Source organism: Oncorhynchus mykiss, chromosome 22 (genome assembly GCF_013265735.2).
Source record: "Oncorhynchus mykiss isolate Arlee chromosome 22, USDA_OmykA_1.1, whole genome shotgun sequence".
Lineage (NCBI taxonomy): Eukaryota > Metazoa > Chordata > Actinopteri > Salmoniformes > Salmonidae > Oncorhynchus > Oncorhynchus mykiss.
In genome coordinates, this window is record NC_048586.1 from 37,248,194 (window position 1) to 37,266,791 (window position 18,598).

Consider the following 18,598-nt stretch of genomic DNA (forward strand, 5'->3'; position numbering starts at 1 on the left):
GGATTAAGATTGAATCCTACTACAGCGGCTCTGATGCTCGTCGGATGTGGAAGTGCTTGAAAACTATTACGGACTACAAAGGGAAACCCAGATGCGAGCTTCCCAGTGACGGGAGCCTACCAGACGCGCTAAATGCCTTTTATGCTCCCTTCAAGGCAAGCAACACTGAAGCATGCACGATCCAGAATGCTGGGGCCCCTCAGGGGTGTGTACTTAGTCCCCTCCTCTATTCCCTGTTCATCCACGACTGAAAAAAAGACGAAAATTGCAAATAGTATCCGTAAAGTTCGTAGAATCATGTCAAAGTTTTTTATAATCAATCCTCAGGTTGTTTTTACAATATATAATCGATAATATTTCAACCGGACCTTAGCTTTTTCAATAGGAGTGAGAGAGAAAATGTCTGCTCCACGCTGCTGGCACCCAGCCATCCACTGACGAGATGGGATCTTTCTTGCTAATTTTTCGGAATAAAAGCCTGAAACTATGTCTAAAGACTGTTCAGACCATGTGGAAGCCATAGGAAAAGGACTCTGGTTGATATCCCTTTAAATGGAGGGAAGACATGCAATGGAACAGGGAGCTTTCAAAATAAGAGGCACTTCCTAGTTGGATTTTCCTCAGGTTTTTGCCTGCAATATCAGTTCTGTTATACTCAGACAATATTTTGACAGTTTTGGAAACTTTAGAGTGTTTTCTATCCTAATCTGACAATTATATGCATATTCTAGCTTCTGGGCCTGAGAAATAGGCAGTTTAATTTGGGTACGTTTTTCATCCAAACATCAAAATACGGCCCCCTAAACTCAACAGGTTAACATCGACGGGGCTGTAGTGGAGAGGGTCAAGAGTTTCAAGTTCCTTGGTGTTCACATCACCAAAGAAACTTTCATGGTCCAAACATACCAAGACAGTCGTGAAGAGGGCACAACAAAAAATATTTGGCATGGGTCCGCAGATCCTCAAAAGGTTCTACAGCTGCACCATTGAGAGTATGGCAACTGCTCAGCACTTCGCCCCCACCTACATGTACAGACTACCTCAACTAGCCTGTAACCCCTCATACTGACTCGGTACCAGTAACCCCTACATATTGACTCATTATTGTTATTCTTATTGTGTTACTTTTTATTGTTAATTTTTATTTTAGTCTACTTGGTAGATAGTTTCTTCTTCTTGAACTGCACTGTTGGTAAAGGGTGTGTAAGTAAAGTCTCTGCTTGCTGTATTCAGCGCATGTGACAAATAAAGTTTGATTTGATTTGATTCTGGGCCTTGTCTGATAAAGGATGCCGTAGCTGTCTCCAATGCAGATAAATGACAACAAACTGTAGACAATGTGTATAACATGTTGAGTTATTAAGCTTGGGTTGTGGGCTATACTCTGACTTGTCTCAGGATGGTAAATTGGTGGTTGAAGATATCCCTCTAGTGGTGTGGGGGCTGTGCTTTGGCAAAGTAGGTGGGGTTATATCCTTCCTGTTTGGCCCTGTCCGGGGTTGTCATCGGATGGGGCTACGGTGTCTCCTGACCCCTCCTGTCTCAGCCTCCTCAGCCTTTATGCTGCAGTAGTTTATGTGTCTGGGGTCAGTTTGTTATATCTGGAGTACTTCTCCTGTCCTATCCGGTGTCCTGTGTGAATTTAAGTATGCTCTCTCTAATTCTCTCTTTCTCTCTTTCTTTCTCTCTCTCGGAGGACCTGAGCCCTAGGACCATGCCTCAGGCCTACCTGACATGATGACTCCTTGCTGTCCCCAGTCCACCTGGCCGTGCTGCTGCTCCTGTTTCAACTGTTCTGCCTGTGATTATTATTATTTGATCATGCTGGTCATTTATGAACATTTGAACATCTTGGCCATGTTCTGTTTTAATCTCCACCCGGCACAGCCAGAAGAGGACTGGCCACCCCACATAGTCTGGTTCCTCTCTAGGTTTCTTCCTAGGTTTTGGCCTTTCTAGGGAGTTTTTCCTAGCCACCGTGCTTCTACACCTGCATTGCTTGCTGCTTGGGGTTTTAGGCTGGGTTTCTGTATAGCACTTTGAGATATCAGCTGATGTACGAAGGGCTATATAAATACATTTGATTTGTTTTGAAGGTGCTACAGAGGGTAGTGCGAATGGCCCAGTACATCACTGGGGCCAAGCTCCCAGTACATCACTGGGGCCAAGCTCCCTACCATCCAGGACCTATATAATAGGCAGTGTCAGAGGAAAGCCCATAAAATTGTCAGAGACTCCAGTCACCCAAGTTATAGACTGTTTTCTCTGCTACCTCACGGCAAGCGGTAACGGAGCGCCAAGTCTAGGACTAAAAGGCTCCTCAACAGCTTCTACCCCCAAGCAATAAGACTGCTGAACAATTCATAAAATCGCCAATGGACACCGCTGTTTGTTTGTTACCTATGCATAGTCACTTCGCTATCACCTACATGTAGAGACTACCTCAACTAGCCTGTACCCCCTCATACTGACTCGGTACCAGTACCCCCTGCATATTGCCTCATTATTGTTATTCTTATTGTGTTACTTTTTATTGTTAATTTTTATTTCTCATACTTGACAAACTGCAGCGATGTTGCTAACAAGGGCTAGACAGCATTGATCCAGTGCATTACAGACCACTGAGTGCTGAGATTACTGCTTTCAGACCAGAGAGAGACGCAGTGTGAGGCAAAGAAGACTCAGCTGTGCCTGTCACTCAGGCTACTGCAGCTCCCTTCTCCTGTGGAGGATGTCACATACCTCAACCCAGCCAAAGATGCAGGCAGAGCCAGAGGGGCAAAGGAGGGGCAACAGAAAGGTAGATGTATGAATAAACCTCAGGAGGCATTTTGTTGTAAAATTGTGGTATTATACACGTATTGTAGATGTGTAGTGGTAGATTAGTGGTGTAATAATGTGTTTGTGATGTAATTTAAACAAATCGTGTTTGAACCCCATGAAGTAAACCAATGTGGATCCTAATAATATATATATTTTTTGTTTTACGTCAGATCGAGAGTCGTGTAGGAGCAGTGGCGACCCGTCATGGGGCAGGGCCCCAACTGTTTTGAGCCCCACATTTTTAGCAAAAAATAAATAAAATATTATCTTTATTTTTTTGGGGCAGGGAGGCTTTCCTGTTTTGCATGTTATTTTGGCATTAATACATGTCACATATCAGTTTGTAAACAATGTAAATATATATATATATATATATATATATATATCATTGAGTTAATAAAGCCGCATACAAACATGGTCTCTTTTTTGTTTTCTTGAGTAAGGCAGCTCCAAAATGCAGGTGTTTCAGCCTAGCTTAGTGCTTTCTGTGGTAGTGGGGTAAGTCAGCAGAAAATACCGTGATTGGCTCACTGTTCTGTCACTCAAGGAGACACTTCGTCACCACCAAGTCTAAGTGTAGAGCTAGAAAATTATAGCCCCTTGTTTTAATTTTAACCTTTATTTAACTAGGTGAGTCAGTTAAGAACAAATTCTTATTTACAATGACGGCCTATTCGGGCCAAACCTGGACGACGCTGGGATAATTGTGTGCCGCCCTATTGTGATACAGCCTGGATTCAAACCAGGGACTGTAGGGACGCCTCTTGCATTGAGATGCAGTGCCTTTAGAACGCTGTGCCACTCGGGAGCCATCTATGCTTCCACAGAGCTACATTAGAAGTGCCCATCCAAGAAGGCTCAAGGTTATTGGCCACAAATAAAATGACGTCAAATAACATAATATGTACAGTAGTGCTCATCGGCCATTGGAAATAAACATTACACCACAAGTTGGAAATCACAAATTCAACAATGAGTGGTTTGGAAGGAATCAGTGACAGTGGCTAACAGCAAGCATTACAAAGCAATCACTAGCCTGCTATTCAGTGGAGTGGCTGTGTGGTCACAAATCTGGGATTAAGGGTCTCTTTTCCAAATTTAAAATGATAAATATTCAACATTGGCCATGCTGTCAATAAAGCCTGATTTGTGTCGTGCTCAAAACAGCTGTTAACTCGGAACTGCAAAAACGTGACTTCAGTGAGTTCAAGACAACTGGGAAGTCTGTAATAAACGAGCTCTGACTGGGAAAATAAGTTTTGAATGATCATCCATCTCGGAATTGTAAATCCAGCCTTTTTCTAGAGTTACGACCTGAAGATCGATGACGTCATCATGATTCAACCTGTTTTTTTTCCGGGTTCCCAGGTGTTTTGAAAGCACCATAAATCCAGAGAATGCCAGACTTTAATGACAAAATTTTCCCACGAAGGACCGCCGCTCCACCTTCCTTTTCAAGTGAGCACAGCACAACAAGGTGAGTCCAAAAATGTATTGTATGCTGCTGCATAAATGATGTAATATGCTAGGGGGATATGTATACTGTAGCTAAGAAATTAATACTAAGTGTATGTTGTGTAGTAAGATGTTAGTAGTCCATGTGCCTCACCATAATAATTTGATCTATTTATTTTTGCCTACTTTTCTGACTTGGTGGTGCATCCGTAGCCTATAACCTGTTTTAGAGAAATCTAATCATCAAATATTGTAAGAGCTTTCATTGTCTGCTTACTGTATATGCCCTCTTTATTTATCCTACAGTTCTGACTTGGTGTACATGGAGAACAATGTAAGAGCGGCCCATGTTCTGAATTCGGTCACTGTACATTTCAAAAGTGCTAAACAAATAGTTATATTGACTACGTCCGTCCTAGCTCGCTCATTAATGTCTTAATCTAAATTACAGATTGCCTCTTATCCACTTGTCATCCCCTTATGTCATAGTTTGTAAATCTCAATTTTCTTTAGAAACCACATTTGTTTAAGCAAATCAGCCACATGAGCTATGTTTTTTTAAAGGCAGTAAATGAGTGCGTGAACTGTTTTTCTGCCAGACAAGGCTCCTCCTGATAGCCAGGTGTAGCAGTGGTAAGATGTTGAGCCTGCTGTTGGGACAGCTTTATGTAGGCCCTAACAGTTTGTGGGAACTGATTGTCACCGTTATAGTGCAATTAATATATTGTTTAGTGTTGTTGTGTTGTGTAGTGGATTTGCTGGCATGCATCCCACTTGTTTTTTTATTTTTGCCCCACCAAAATGCTAAAATCACCACTGCATAGGAGTGACGCCAACTGACGTAAAACAAGGCCTCATGAGGTACAATACATGTACTATACCTTTTCTATGAACTTATTTATATACTGTCGACATAACCAACTTCAGTAGAGGTTGTTTTTTTCTCCAAGGGAATGCTGTATCACTCTCACATCACATCCCCCCCACTGTACATGTACTTCCACTGTAGCTGGAAATAATCCCCTGCTGTATTTTTTATTTACGTCTCTGAATACTTTTTATATCCTTCAGTCAGTCAGGTCAGATGCAGTAGAATGGGTCAGACAGCAGCTGCCTGTTCTAGAGCCCAGAAGAGCTGTAGATAGAAGGCATTCAATTCCACCTCTGGTCACGCTGTGTGTTAGGCTAAGTAGTTAGCGCCTTAGTCAGTGAGCATCTGTCAATCCACGGGGTCAACTCAAAACTTTGACTCATCTCAAAGCTCTGGGTCTCAATAACAAGCTGTTGCATTCACAGTGAAGACCAAGGCCCCGCCCCTCCCAGTTAGGCTGTAGATATGTTGTCTAAAGTGGCTTTGACTGGACAAGTAAAAGAAGATACCTGATGGGCATCCAACATATCATATATCCTGTGTTTTCAGGTCAGTGCAGATGAAGGAAAGCAGGGGTGAGACTAGGAGAGACATTCAATAATACAAAGATTGAGGGAAACTGTTGGAAAATGGAGATGGCTTGACACCACAAAACATAACAGGGTAATGTCATATCAGCTTGATTGGTGCCTGATCTAACCTTTAGTTCTCCTGCTGAGCTCACTCTAGAAGTATGTCATGAGTAACACGTAATCATTTTTTTTTTCAGGATATCATCACATCGAGGGCTCAGTTGCTATGTTTTTTATTTATGGTGCGTATTTATTTAGGGTTGGTGGTGGAAAAGCAGGTCAACGGTTTGATTCCCTTCCCATTAAATCCAGTGGCCCATTCTGGCTTTGACCCTGTTCCAGACACCAAACATCCCTGTGACCAGGGTCAATTAACACATGATCTCAGTCAGAGAGTCTCCTGCATACAGTCAGTCAGTATGCAGTACCCTTACCTGAACTATCAGTACCAGTCTCCCCAGGCGGCTTATGTATCAAGCATCTCAGAGAAGGAGTACTGATTTAGAATGAGGTCCTTCCTGTCCATATTATAATCACATTAAGTATCATCTAAAGTGCAAATTGGATCCTAGATTAGCACTCCTACTCTGAAATAACCTAGAGCTCACTACCCCTGCAAGAGTGTCCCCACTGACATCACCCCCAAACCAGTGGCGATCACCTCCCATTAGCCCTTAGGTGGGAAGGTAGTTGGGGTTTTCTCTTGATTTCTCTTCCCTCTCTACCCCAACCCCTTCTCTTCCGCATAGTTGTATCTATTTCTCTCTGATACATTTACTGAACAGGTGCTCCTTTCTGAAGGGATCACTTAGGTATATTTAGATTTTGAAACCTGAGAGCGCTGCCCTCTGATTGGCTGTTTGGACCACATGATAACCGGGGTGCCGCTGCACCTGTGAGCTGTCGCCCATCGTCTCTGTGGAGGGAAGTTGGGGAGGCTCTTTGGTGGCTTGGGAAACGATTTGACTATAAAGTAAACTGGTAAGCAAAAAAAATTAACTGAACATATTTCTTTCCTTTCTTCCTACCGCTGCAGAATACCCTCTGCATTGCCTTTGTTTGGGACTTTTTTTGGTACAATCTGTCTTCTGCTGCTCCAGTGGATTGTTTGGGGTTAGTTAATCAAGGAATAAGCCCAGGTCTGTGTCCTGGTTGAAGGAGTCTCAGAGTAGTGGACCTCCAGAGACCAACAGGGCTGTCAATGGAACAATGGAACACCCACAAGTTGGTGGCATTTTCCCCAACCTCTTCTGCTTCTGGTTTCAAGTCATTGTTGATGGAAATATTTTTTTATGTGAAGAGTTTGGGAGTGGAGCGCTAAAAAAGGGTAGTTAGTACAGCGGTCCTATATTTAACCTGCAGCCTCAGAAGGCATTGGAGCGCCGTTAGCTAAACAAAGCCAGCCAATCAGGCAGAGAGGCGTTAGCTTACATGACAAATAGCTGGAGCGATATGAGGACAGCTGTGCCAACCCTTCAGCCAGGAGGCGCAGGACTTCTCTAGAGGGGGTTTTGGGTGTCGAACCCTCAACAAAGCCTATAGGCCTGTGAAAAGCAGTCCAGTGCAACTTGGCCCGTGGTCACACCTTTTAGCTCTGCCTGATCTTTATCCGACTGGGAATTTTGAATAGTATTTGTTTTTTTGTCTAGGTTTGAAGGCAAAACGCAAAGTGGAATATCAGTTTGGGGCTCTAGTGGACGGCAAGTCAGCAGCTTCCTTTACTCTAAGGTCACTGGACATACTACAGGAGTCTTAACTGGGGTACAGCATATTGCATTGGTTGGCATTCTGGCATTATTGTGTGTACATGTTGCAAACAAATCAACGTTTATTTGTTGCCTACACAGAATAGCAGATGTTAAAGTGCTAATACACAAATAATCCCAAAACAAAACGATGACAAAAGAAGACGAAGATACAAGAGATTAAGAAATATCAGAATATCATGTTACACACTTTGTGTGACAGACTTTGTTAGAGGGTTTTGTCCATATTCTGTCTTTGACTTTGGTGGTTTGGCTTAAAAAGCCATGGCAAGGCAGGTTCTTATTATGCTAATGTTGTCCTGCAGCCTCTGGTAAAGACACATTGTGTACCATAGTTTACTGGGAGGCGCTTCATTGAGAAATCAAATGATTGTTGTGTGTTTCAGGTAGACAACCCCTAAAACTGCATCATCATGGATGAGAATGAAGAATTTGAGGACGAGTTTGAGGAAGAGGAGATTTTCGAGGAAGAGGTAAGTAAATATTTTCTCACAAGATCGACACAACATACCCTAGTTGTCTTCTGCATTTAACCCAACGTCTTTGAATCAGAGGGGTGCGGGGTTAGGCCTTGTGGGCCCTCCAAACTGGTCTTGGGGTCAATTCTATTCCAAATCAGTCAAGGAAAATTGGAAATGGAATCAGAATGTCAGTTTAGTTACTTCCTGACTTGACCTGATTGTCATGGAATTGGCACCTCGACCCTGTTCCAAACCCTCTATGTTCTTAGGTCAGAGTTATATGGCTCCACTGGGCTTCTCTGGCCCCTGTATTGGTGGGTCTGCAGATTCAGTGGCCAGCTTTACTCAGTCCCTATGAATAGTAAACTTACTTTTGATACCACCCCAGTCAGCAATTCAGGAGGCCAGGCATCTCTGAGCTGTGAGGAGGGTTAGATCCTGTTTCAGTAGAACACCCATCTCCTTATATGCTAGCTAGCTAGAGACATGCCCTGGCCAACACTGTACAGACCAGAGAACTGTAAATCAGACCAGCCATTAAAATCAAAACCCCTGCCACTTTCCTCTTTTCCTGGACATTTTAAAGCCCAGTTATGAGCATAAAAAGCAATCACACCATTTTGCTTGCAAGGACCATTGCACTTATATATATATATGTTCACAGAATGAGGTTGGAATATTACTGTGAAATTGTTTAAATTAAGATAGTGCCCCTTTAGTGTAAAAGCTGTTTGAAAATACTGCCTGAAATTTCTGTCTGCTTTGGTGGGATAAAGTGTATCGCCTGTTGATGCCTGGTGGCATCAACAGGCGGTAAATTAGTTAAATCATCAATAATAATGTCAGTTCTTAACCTCTCTGCCAATAAATGTTCAGTTTCCCCTCCCCACTCAGACCACTCCCAGACAGTCCTAGCGCAATTCTTGCTTGAGAAATGTCTCTTTGCTAGGAATTATATATATGTTTTCACCTTTTTAAGTTAAATCAATCACAGTAAGGCACTTAATTGTTACCCAGAAATGATTTTATTTTGAAACTAAAATATAGATATAGATAAAAAACGGTTTTAAGCAGTGCAAAGTTCAAAATGGGAAAACTTCTCCTTTAAAGCTACATAACTTTTTGTGCAACCAGACCAAATTCACATAGAAATGTGAGCTCCAGATATGTCATTCTCATTGAAAACAGGTCTAAGAAGCAGTAGATCTGTTCTATGTGCGCTATCTCTATGCTTCCCATTCTTAAGCTTCATTTTTGTGTCCTTTACTTTCGGTTTTGAACACCAGCTTCAAACAGCTGAACATAAAATATTTGTGGTTATAGAAAACATATTTCACAGCAGTTTCGATGTTACAAAGATACTCTACGCAATGACTGCTTGTTTTGTCAGATAAACTGAAATTAGGCGAGCTATTAGAATTTTTGAAACCAGGAAATGGCGGAGCAGTTTCTGAATATTGCACCTTTAACTTGGTAGTTGATACATGTAGTATAAGTACACTTTACCTGACCAACCACCTTATCCTAAAGACTCCCAGACAGCTATGGGCTGTTACACAACAGCCAGTGTGAAGACATTGCTGACATTCCTGCAGATACTGTAAATTCACATTAGGTTACACTGCACAGCAGATGCCTCAATGGAAGATTCTTAATCTAGAACATTTCTTACACCATTGATGTAAAAGGTGTAGTAATGTTGTGATGTTTCATTCATAAGAATGATGGATTGATGGAAGACCTGCAAGCTTGGGGAGCCGCCATTTTGTTGGAAGTGACCAAAGTTTTTTGGTAGATACTGCAGATAGTATCAGTGAGATAATACTGTGCCTTTCTGCAAGAATGTGCAATAAAATATATTTTGAGCCGTTTAGCTGGCAGTTCTGGCCATTGTGTAGTATCACCATAATCCACATAGTCTATCCAAGTTTTTAAGGAAGTCTTTTTATTCTTATTTCTTCGTGATGGTCCACTCTGTGCCAGAGCTTGAAAGTAGAAGACTAATAATGTAATATTTTATTTCCTGGTGAAATAGGATTTAAGTTAGGCTCGTATTTGTCTAAAAGTTAGCCTCGTATTCATCTAAACTTAATGTTGTTGATAACTTATAGGGGAATCGGAATCATTTCTTCTTATTGAAGATGTGGAAGAAACTTCTGATCTTTTATTGTTGCATTTGGAAATATAACCCCCCCCATTTTTTTGTTTTTGTATAATTGTTTGTTGATATTTCATTATGGTTAGTAAGTGGTTATTAATATATTAGTATAGTAGTATTTCATATTCAGCATTTAACGAAAGCACTTCCTCAAGATACTAATACATGGTTTTATAGCCTGGGTACCAGTCTCTTTAGCTAATCCTCTCGCTGTACTCCATGTCATATGACAAAGACAAGGAGTGGCAAGAAGTGGAATGCTAGCTAAAGAGACTGGTACTCAGCCTAATAGTCTTATGCTATGCTACTTTTCTCTCTTGACGTTAATCAATTTTGAGAACATTTCACAGTATATTGTTCTCCCAGTGTGAGAAACATTGACTCTAAGCTCTGAGCTGTGGCTGTTAAAAACTCTCTGGACAGCACAGCACTGGAGATACAAATTTAGCTGTGGACATCTATGGCAGACAGGCAGGCAGGGAGGGAGGGAGCGGGAGGATGGTGAGAAGGGTTGTGCTGCCTGTTTTAAATCACATGGCAGTATCACCAGTAGCCCAGGGTCGGCTAACTTCAATTTAGAATGTGCTTAGGCGGTACAAGTCTTGAGAAACCGACAGCCAACCTGCACCTAGCTAGAGGAGGAACGCAGATCTAGGCTCTGTAGCAGCTCTGTAGCAGTAGGAGAATCTTAACCTGATCCAACTCCTTGCAAGATAGCACAAACAGATGTTGCATTTGAGATGTTTGAGATGACTGTTAGAGTTCAAGGTACTGTCACTCTCAACTCACAGATCACTGGCTACAATTTAATCCTAGTTCAAGTTAGACACAGGCTATATGTTTGGAATGATTTTAGTTTAGTACAGTATGCTGCTCCGATTGAAACTGATTGTAGGATATTTATTAGTATAATCTCTAAATATTAAAATAGTTTTATCTGTCTTGTTGATATTCACATATGGACTTGTAAATGTAATAACCAACATAAATAGCCAGTGAGGTCTTGTGAGGGTGTCTATGTTCCCAGGGATGGTCGGTCAGAGGGTTCTGTTGGTCAGACCTGGGTTCACTGCAAATACTATATTTCACATTCTAATCTTTCACATCATTTTTGAAAAATGCCAGAGTTTGTCATTTTGCAAATGTTCTATTGTTTCCATTGTGCCAGACAAGCTCTGTCAAGACAAGCTAAATTATTACAAATTATTTCAAATCGTATTTGAACCCAGGTCTGGTCAGAGGGCTCTGTCAGGCAGATGCAGAAGGCAGGCAGTCAGGCAGACAGAGAGTCAGTCAGTCAGTTGCTATTATAGGCTCCTGCTCCTCTTTCCCCCTGGAATAGGGGCTTCATTACACTGTTCAGTAATCACAGCATATTCCAGGCTCCAAAAGGAAACCTTTAAAGTCACTGGTGAGATCTGGGATACATGGGACTTTTTATTACATTATAGTGAATGTAATTACTATATAATTCTGGTAATTATCAAAGACTGTAGCTGAACTTTAAACGTTAATGCAGCATATTTGACTTAGCTTCTATAACCAGATAATTGTGGCAACAGTGCAGATGAGTATTAAGTCAGTATAATTATTACTGTTTGTCAGTGTTGTTTCCCGTATAAAAGGCTAACTGACTGTGTCAGTGTTGTTTCCCGTAGAAAAGGCTAACTGACTGTGTCAGTGTTGTTTCCCGTATAAAAGGCTAACTGACTGTGTCAGTGTTGTTTCCCGTATAAAAGGCTAACTGACTGTGTCAGTGACAGTGGTGTGACGTACTTATGTAAAAGATACAGTGCCTTGCGAAAGTATTCGGCCCCCTTGAACTTTGCGACCTTTTGCCACATTTCAGGCTTCAAACATAAAGATACAAAACTGTATTTTTTTGTGAAGAATCAACAACAAGTGGGACACAATCATGAAGTGGAACGACATTTATTGGATATTTCAAACTTTTTTAACAAATCAAAAACTGAAAAATTGGGCGTGCAAAATTATTCAGCCCCCTTAAGTTAATACTTTGTAGCGCCACCTTTTGCTGCAATTACAGCTGTAAGTCGCTTGGGGTATGTCTCTATCAGTTTTGCACATCGAGAGACTGACATTTTTTCCCATTCCTCCTTGCAAAACAGCTCAGTGAGGTTGGATGGAGAGCATTTGTGAACAGCAGTTTTCAGTTCTTTCCACAGATTCTCGATTGGATTCAGGTCTGGACTTTGACTTGGCCATTCTAACACCTGGATATGTTTATTTTTGAACCATTCCATTGTAGATTTTGCTTTATGTTTTGGATCATTGTCTTGTTGGAAGACAAATCTCCGTCCCAGTCTCAGGTCTTTTGCAGACTCCATCAGGTTTTCTTCCAGAATGGTCCTGTATTTGGCTCCATCCATCTTCCCATCAATTTTAACCATCTTCCCTGTCCCTGCTGAAGAAAAGCAGGCCCAAACCATGATGCTGCCACCACCATGTTTGACAGTGTTCGGGGTGATGAGCTGTGTTGCTTTTACGCCAAACATAACGTTTTGTATTGTTGCCAAAAAGTTCAATTTTGGTTTCATCTGACCAGAGCACCCAGGTGGCTTGTGGCAAACTTCAAACGACACTTTTTATGGATATCTTTAAGAAATGTCTTTCTTCTTGCCACTCTTCCATAAAGGCCAGATTTGTGCAATATACGACTGATTGTTGTCCTATGGACAGAGTCTCCCATCTCAGCTGTAGATCTCTGCAGTTCATCCAGAGTGATCATGGGCCTCTTGGCTGCATCTCTGATCAGTCTTCTCCTTGTATGAGCTGAAAGTTTAGAGGGACGGCCAGGTCTTGGTAGATTTGCAGTGGTCTGATACTCCTTCCATTTCAATATTATCGCTTGCACAGTGCTCCTTGGGATGTTTAAAGCTTGGGAAATCTTTTTGTATCCAAATCCGGCTTTAAACTTCTTCACAACAGTATCTCGGACCTGCCTGGTGTGTTCCTTGTTCTTCATGATGCTCTCTGCGCGTTTAACGGACCTCTGAGACTATCACAGTGCAGGTGCATTTATATGGAGACTTGATTACACACAGGTGGATTGTATTTATCATCATTAGTCATTTAGGTCAACATTGGATCATTCAGAGATCCTCACTGAACTTCTGGAGAGAGTTTGCTGCACTGAAAGTAAAGGGGCTGAATAATTTTGCACGCCCAATCTTTCAGTTTTTGATTTGTTAAAAAAGTTTGAAATATCCAATAAATGTCGTTCCACTTCATGATTGTGTCCCACTTGTTGTTGATTCTTCACAAAAAAAATACAGTTTTATATCTTTATGTTTGAAGCCTGAAATGTGGCAAAAGGTCGCAAAGTTCAAGGGGGCGGAATACTTTCGCAAGGCACTGTATTTGAAAGTACTACTTAAGTATTTTTTTGTACTTTACTTAACTATTCATATTTTTGACTACTTTTATTTTTAATTCACTACATTCCTAAATAAAATATTGTACTTTTTACTCCCTACATTTTCCTTGACACCCAAAGTACTCGTTACATTTTTAATGTCATATCAGGACAGAAAAATAGTCCTCTTCACTCACGAATCAAAATAAAATCCCTGGTCTGAGGAATTTGAAATAATTTATACTTTTACTTTTGATACTTTTAGACTTTTACTCAAGTAGTATTTTACTGGGTGACTTTAACTTTTACTTGAGTCATTTTCTATTAAGGTATCTTTACTTTTACTGAAGTGTGACAACTGGGTACTTGTTCCACCACTGGTCAGAGATCAGGGTATTATTGCAACAGAACTAGGAGAAAACCTCAATGCAAAACATTTGTGATACAGTATGTCTTCCTTTTACTTGTAATGGCGATTTTGAAACCTGCGAATTGTTCCTATATTTATAGTATTTTGAGGAGACGGTGACTTCGACCACCTCTCACCAGACCACATCTCGGGCAGCAGCGGTAACTCATCAGGTAGAAGACAACAGTGAAATAAACAGCACCAGCAGTTCATCATGCTGGGTACTTGCATGCCATGAGGGTTATTCCACCAACGAAGGAAAGGCACTCTACAAGAAAGGATACTGTTTAAAAAGCCATGTGTTTGTGGCCCCGTGGATTATTAAACAAACTCCCTTGTTTAACAATAATTCACAATTTACTCAAGTCGAGGAATATTTTTTTTTGCCATTCCAAAAGTGAGTTCCCAAACAAAAAGGCGATTTGTTTGGGTAATTCACAAATCACGACTTCATGTTAATTGTCCTCAGATGGCCCTAAGGCTATTGAGTGATAGATGAAATAGCCCTCATATAGCCCGGTGTTGCTAAGTGATGCATGCAGTCGGTCAACTGTGAAACTGTGTGTCTTGCTATGCCCAACACTGCTTTTGTCCACTGGCTCATTCATGGCCAGTCCCTTTTATTTTCTCAGTCTCCTATAATTTCCTTCATTCAGTCTCCTTTCCTTTCATTTCCTTGGTTCAGACTCCTTTCATTTCCTTGGATCAGTCTCCTTTCCTTCATTCAGTCTCCTTTCCTTCATTCAGTCTCCTTTCCTTTCATTTGCTTTCAGTCTCATTTCCTTTCATTTCCTTTGTTTCATTCAGTCTCTTTTCATTTCCTTTCTTTCAGTCTCCTTTCCTTCATTCATTCTCATTTCCTTTCCCTCATTCAGTCCCTTTCCCTCAGTTCCTGTACTTTCCTGTACCCTTGATAATATGTCCTATCCTCTGTCCCTACAACACCTTAACCTAGCCAACTCAATATTAGGAAGGTGTTCCTAATATTTGGTGTACTCAGTGTAGTTCTCTAATCATTCCCTGTAATGGGCCCAGTTTTTCAAAAGCTATCTATCTGGATTTAGGATTAAATTAATTGAAATACAATGAATAGAATGGACAAATAATTGACTTCAATGGGGACTCTCGTTCTATTCATTCGATTTCTATGCAGTTAATCCTATCCTATAGGCGAAATCCAGATAGATAACTTTTGAACAACTGGGCCCACATGATAGGGTGAAAAAACACAATTTGTAACTTAAGTTATCCTTTTTTTGTTAACCATTGCATTGAATTCTTGTAAGTAAGTGCACTTGGTTGCAGAGTAGCATGAAGTAGCCTAAGCCATTGTTGCTTTCACACACAAGTGTGACAAGTTTTGTAAGAGTCTTATGATAGTCAAAATGTAATTCTAAATAATTTTTCGATGCTATAAATGTTATTATATACACGGCCTGTTCTAGCACTTGTTTACCCATGTATTTATATTATACCTACCTAGTACTATTCTTCCGTTGTTACAGTAGTCATGATTCCATCTTGTTTCTGATCTCTCTGTATTGTGTCACTAGCCTTTGTAAGTGGATTGTAAGTTGGAAGTGGATGTATACCTCTGGCCTGGTTTCCTATCATTAAGGAACAACGGTCACGCAACTAACATCCTGTCTTCTATTTCCCAGCCTGGCGTTCCTGCGAGGAGAGTGGTCAGGAAGAAGGTTAAGGTGGACACCTCCAAGTTCATGACTCCTTACTTGGCCCACAGCCAGAAGATGCTGGACTTGTTCTCCTACGTAAGCAAGCCCAGGTCAACCAGGTCATGTTCATTAGGGCAAGACGTAGCAAAACGTTTTGAAACGGAAAGTTTGTGTTTCTTATTGGACAAGTCCAAGTAGTACCTTCTCTGTTTCTGTCAGTTTTTATCAGTTTATAACATAATGAACACAACCCAGGTGATTGCTTCCCCCCCCCCCCCCCCCCCCCCACTGTTGTTCTGGCTCATCAGAGTTTGATTATGATGTTATGATGTACCTATGTGTCCCTAACAGAACAAGTACCGTCATGCCTATGACAAGGCTAAGGGGAAACCCTATGCCATCACGGCTGACACCCCTGAGATGATGAGGATCAAGAAGGCTCAGGAGCAGCTGTCTGAGGTATGGAGGCCTCCATTCTCTTCTATTCTGTCCACTTTTCTGATAGATATCATATATCTCAGTCTCAGTCAATTTCGCAATTTTTTTTGTTTAAACAACAACTTTATTTTATTTTCTAACACTTGACTCATTGCCCCTACCAGGTGAAGTACCGCATGGAGGGCAATAAGGTCAGGTGTACCAGTTTGTATGATGGAGAGGCTAGAGAGATCGCCCATGTCAAGCATGTCTCTGAGCTGATCAGCAAGGTTCTGTACAGGGCCAAGTGGGATGAGACAAAGGACAGGTACCTGCTGCCCCCTGATGCCCCGGAACTTGTCCTGGCTGTGAAGAACGCTGCCAACTACAGCAAGGTATCGTCATACTGAACCCTACTCAGTCGTATGAGATTATAACAATATTTTATATGTAGATTACTCAATTAAGATTACATTTTACTCAAAAAAAGGTAGCTAACTTGGTAGCTAAAAAGGGATCTAAAAAGGCAAGCTAACTTGTCATTTTATTTTTCTGTGTGATCAGAAACTGTACACGGAGCAATGGGATGAGGACAAGACCATGTGCTATCCTTACAGCGATTCTCCAGAGCTGCGCAGGGTGGCCAAGGCACAGGAGGTCCTCAGTGATGTGAGTACAGCAACTACAAACATATATTGTATTGTATTATATTCTTAACTACACTTTTACTAGTAATTACAAGTTAATATCAGTGTTATTAGATCAGTTGTATCAGAGATTAAGATAGTTATGTTTGACTTAACAACATTTCTTACTCTGACTAACTGTTGTCAATCATAAATATCCTCCTAAACAACAATATTCCCAGAATACAGTCTCTGCGTCAGTCAGTCAGTCCGTTGGCTGAGCCATGAGTGTGGTGGTTCTCTTTGTAATTCACTTAGAACAATTAATTGCTCACATCGCAGAAAGGCGCCCTACATCAATCACACTTCAGAAAAGTACAGTACACCCACCTTTTAAACCCTCTATTTTTTCTCTCTGAGCTTGTAGTTTTCTGTTACTCAGATGTCCTATATGGAACCATTTCCTTTGAGCAGATAAATAGGATGCAATTAAAATGGTCACTGCTTTCGCTCTTTATTTAAAGTGAGCTTCAGGTTTCCACTGATCCAGTTCATTTGTTTATCCAATTTATCCAATACCCTATCTCTGTGTCCAATAACCATGAAACTAGAGGTCCATCTCACCATTCTGTTCTGTTTTTCTCCTACTCTGTTCTGTTTCTCTCCTACTCTGTTCATCTCATCATTCAGTTCCTGTCACCATTCTGTTCATCTCAATATTCTGTTCATCTCACCATTCTGTTCTGTTTCAACCCTACTCGGCAGATCCTGTACAAGAAGGGGCATGCTGAGCGAACGGCAAAGTACACATCTCTGGCTGTCCCTAATGATATGGAGCAGGCCAAGAAAAATTTTGAACAGCGCAGTGACGTAAGTGCTTCCACACACACACACACACACACACACACACACACACACACACACACACACACACACACACACACACACACACACACACACGCACACACACACACACACACATCACCATTCATCGACAATGGCTTTTCTGTCATTGTATCCATCAGTCACTCATCATCCTTGACAACATTATCATGTTGAAATGTATCATAGCCCTCAGCTATCGAGTCCTGACAGAGAGGGCAGGGGTGCTGTCAGTAACTGCTTGGCATGGGTGAAGTCTCACATCCCTCCAAGTCCCTCTCCAAGCCCTGCCGTCCCCAGCCCTGCCGTCCCCAGCCCTGCCGTCCCCAGCCCTGCCGTCCCCAGCCCTGCTGTCCCCAGCCCTGCTGTCCTTGTCCCTGGGAGACATAAAGGGATAACTGGCACCTGCTCCATGATATTACTGGAGGGCAGCAGCCCTGTTCTGGACACAGAAAGGGATAACTGGCACCTGCTCCATGATATTACTGGAGGGCAGCAGCCCTGTTCTGGACACAGAAAGGGATAACTGGCACCTGCTCCATGATATTACTGGAGGGCAGCAGCCCTGTTCTGGACACAGAAAGGGATAACTGGCACCTGCTCCATGATATTACTGGAGGGCAGCAGCCCTGTTCTGGACACAGAAAGGGATAACTGGCACCTGCTCCATGATATTACTGGAGGGCAGCAGCCCTGTTCTGGACACAGAAAGGGATAACTGGCACCTGCTCCATGATATTACTGGAGGGCAGCAGCCCTGTTCTGGACACAGAAAGGGATAACTGGCACCTGCTCCATGATATTACTGGAGGGCAGCAGCCCTGTTCTGGACACAGAAAGGGATAACTGGCACCTGCTGCATGATACTACTGGAGGGAAGCAGCCCTGTTCTGGACACAGAAAGTGATAACTGGCACCTGCTCCATGATACTACTGGAGGGCAGCAGCCCTGTTCTGGACACAGAAAGGGATAACTGGCACCTGCTCCATGATATTACTGGAGGGCAGCAGCCCTGTTCTGGACACAGAAAGGGATAACTGGCACCTGCTCCATGATATTACTGGAGGGCAGCAGCCCTGTTCTGGACACAGAAAGGGATAACTGG

The 18,598-nt window shown here is 41.9% G+C and overlaps 1 protein-coding gene across 1 annotated transcript in view; it reads left to right on the forward strand.

Annotated features, from left to right (window-relative positions):
* Positions 1-6,608: 6,608 nt before the first annotated feature.
* LOC110501815 (nebulin-like) overlaps positions 6,609-18,598 on the forward strand; it is a 102,651-nt gene continuing 90,661 nt past the window's right edge. The window contains 8 exon segments of the mRNA XM_036959230.1: positions 6,609-6,702; positions 7,874-7,960; positions 13,993-14,064; positions 15,553-15,663; positions 15,919-16,026; positions 16,170-16,379; positions 16,549-16,653; positions 17,376-17,480. Of these exon segments, the coding sequence (XP_036815125.1) occupies positions 7,901-7,960; positions 13,993-14,064; positions 15,553-15,663; positions 15,919-16,026; positions 16,170-16,379; positions 16,549-16,653; positions 17,376-17,480 (771 nt within the window). The 5' untranslated portion in view covers positions 6,609-6,702; positions 7,874-7,900.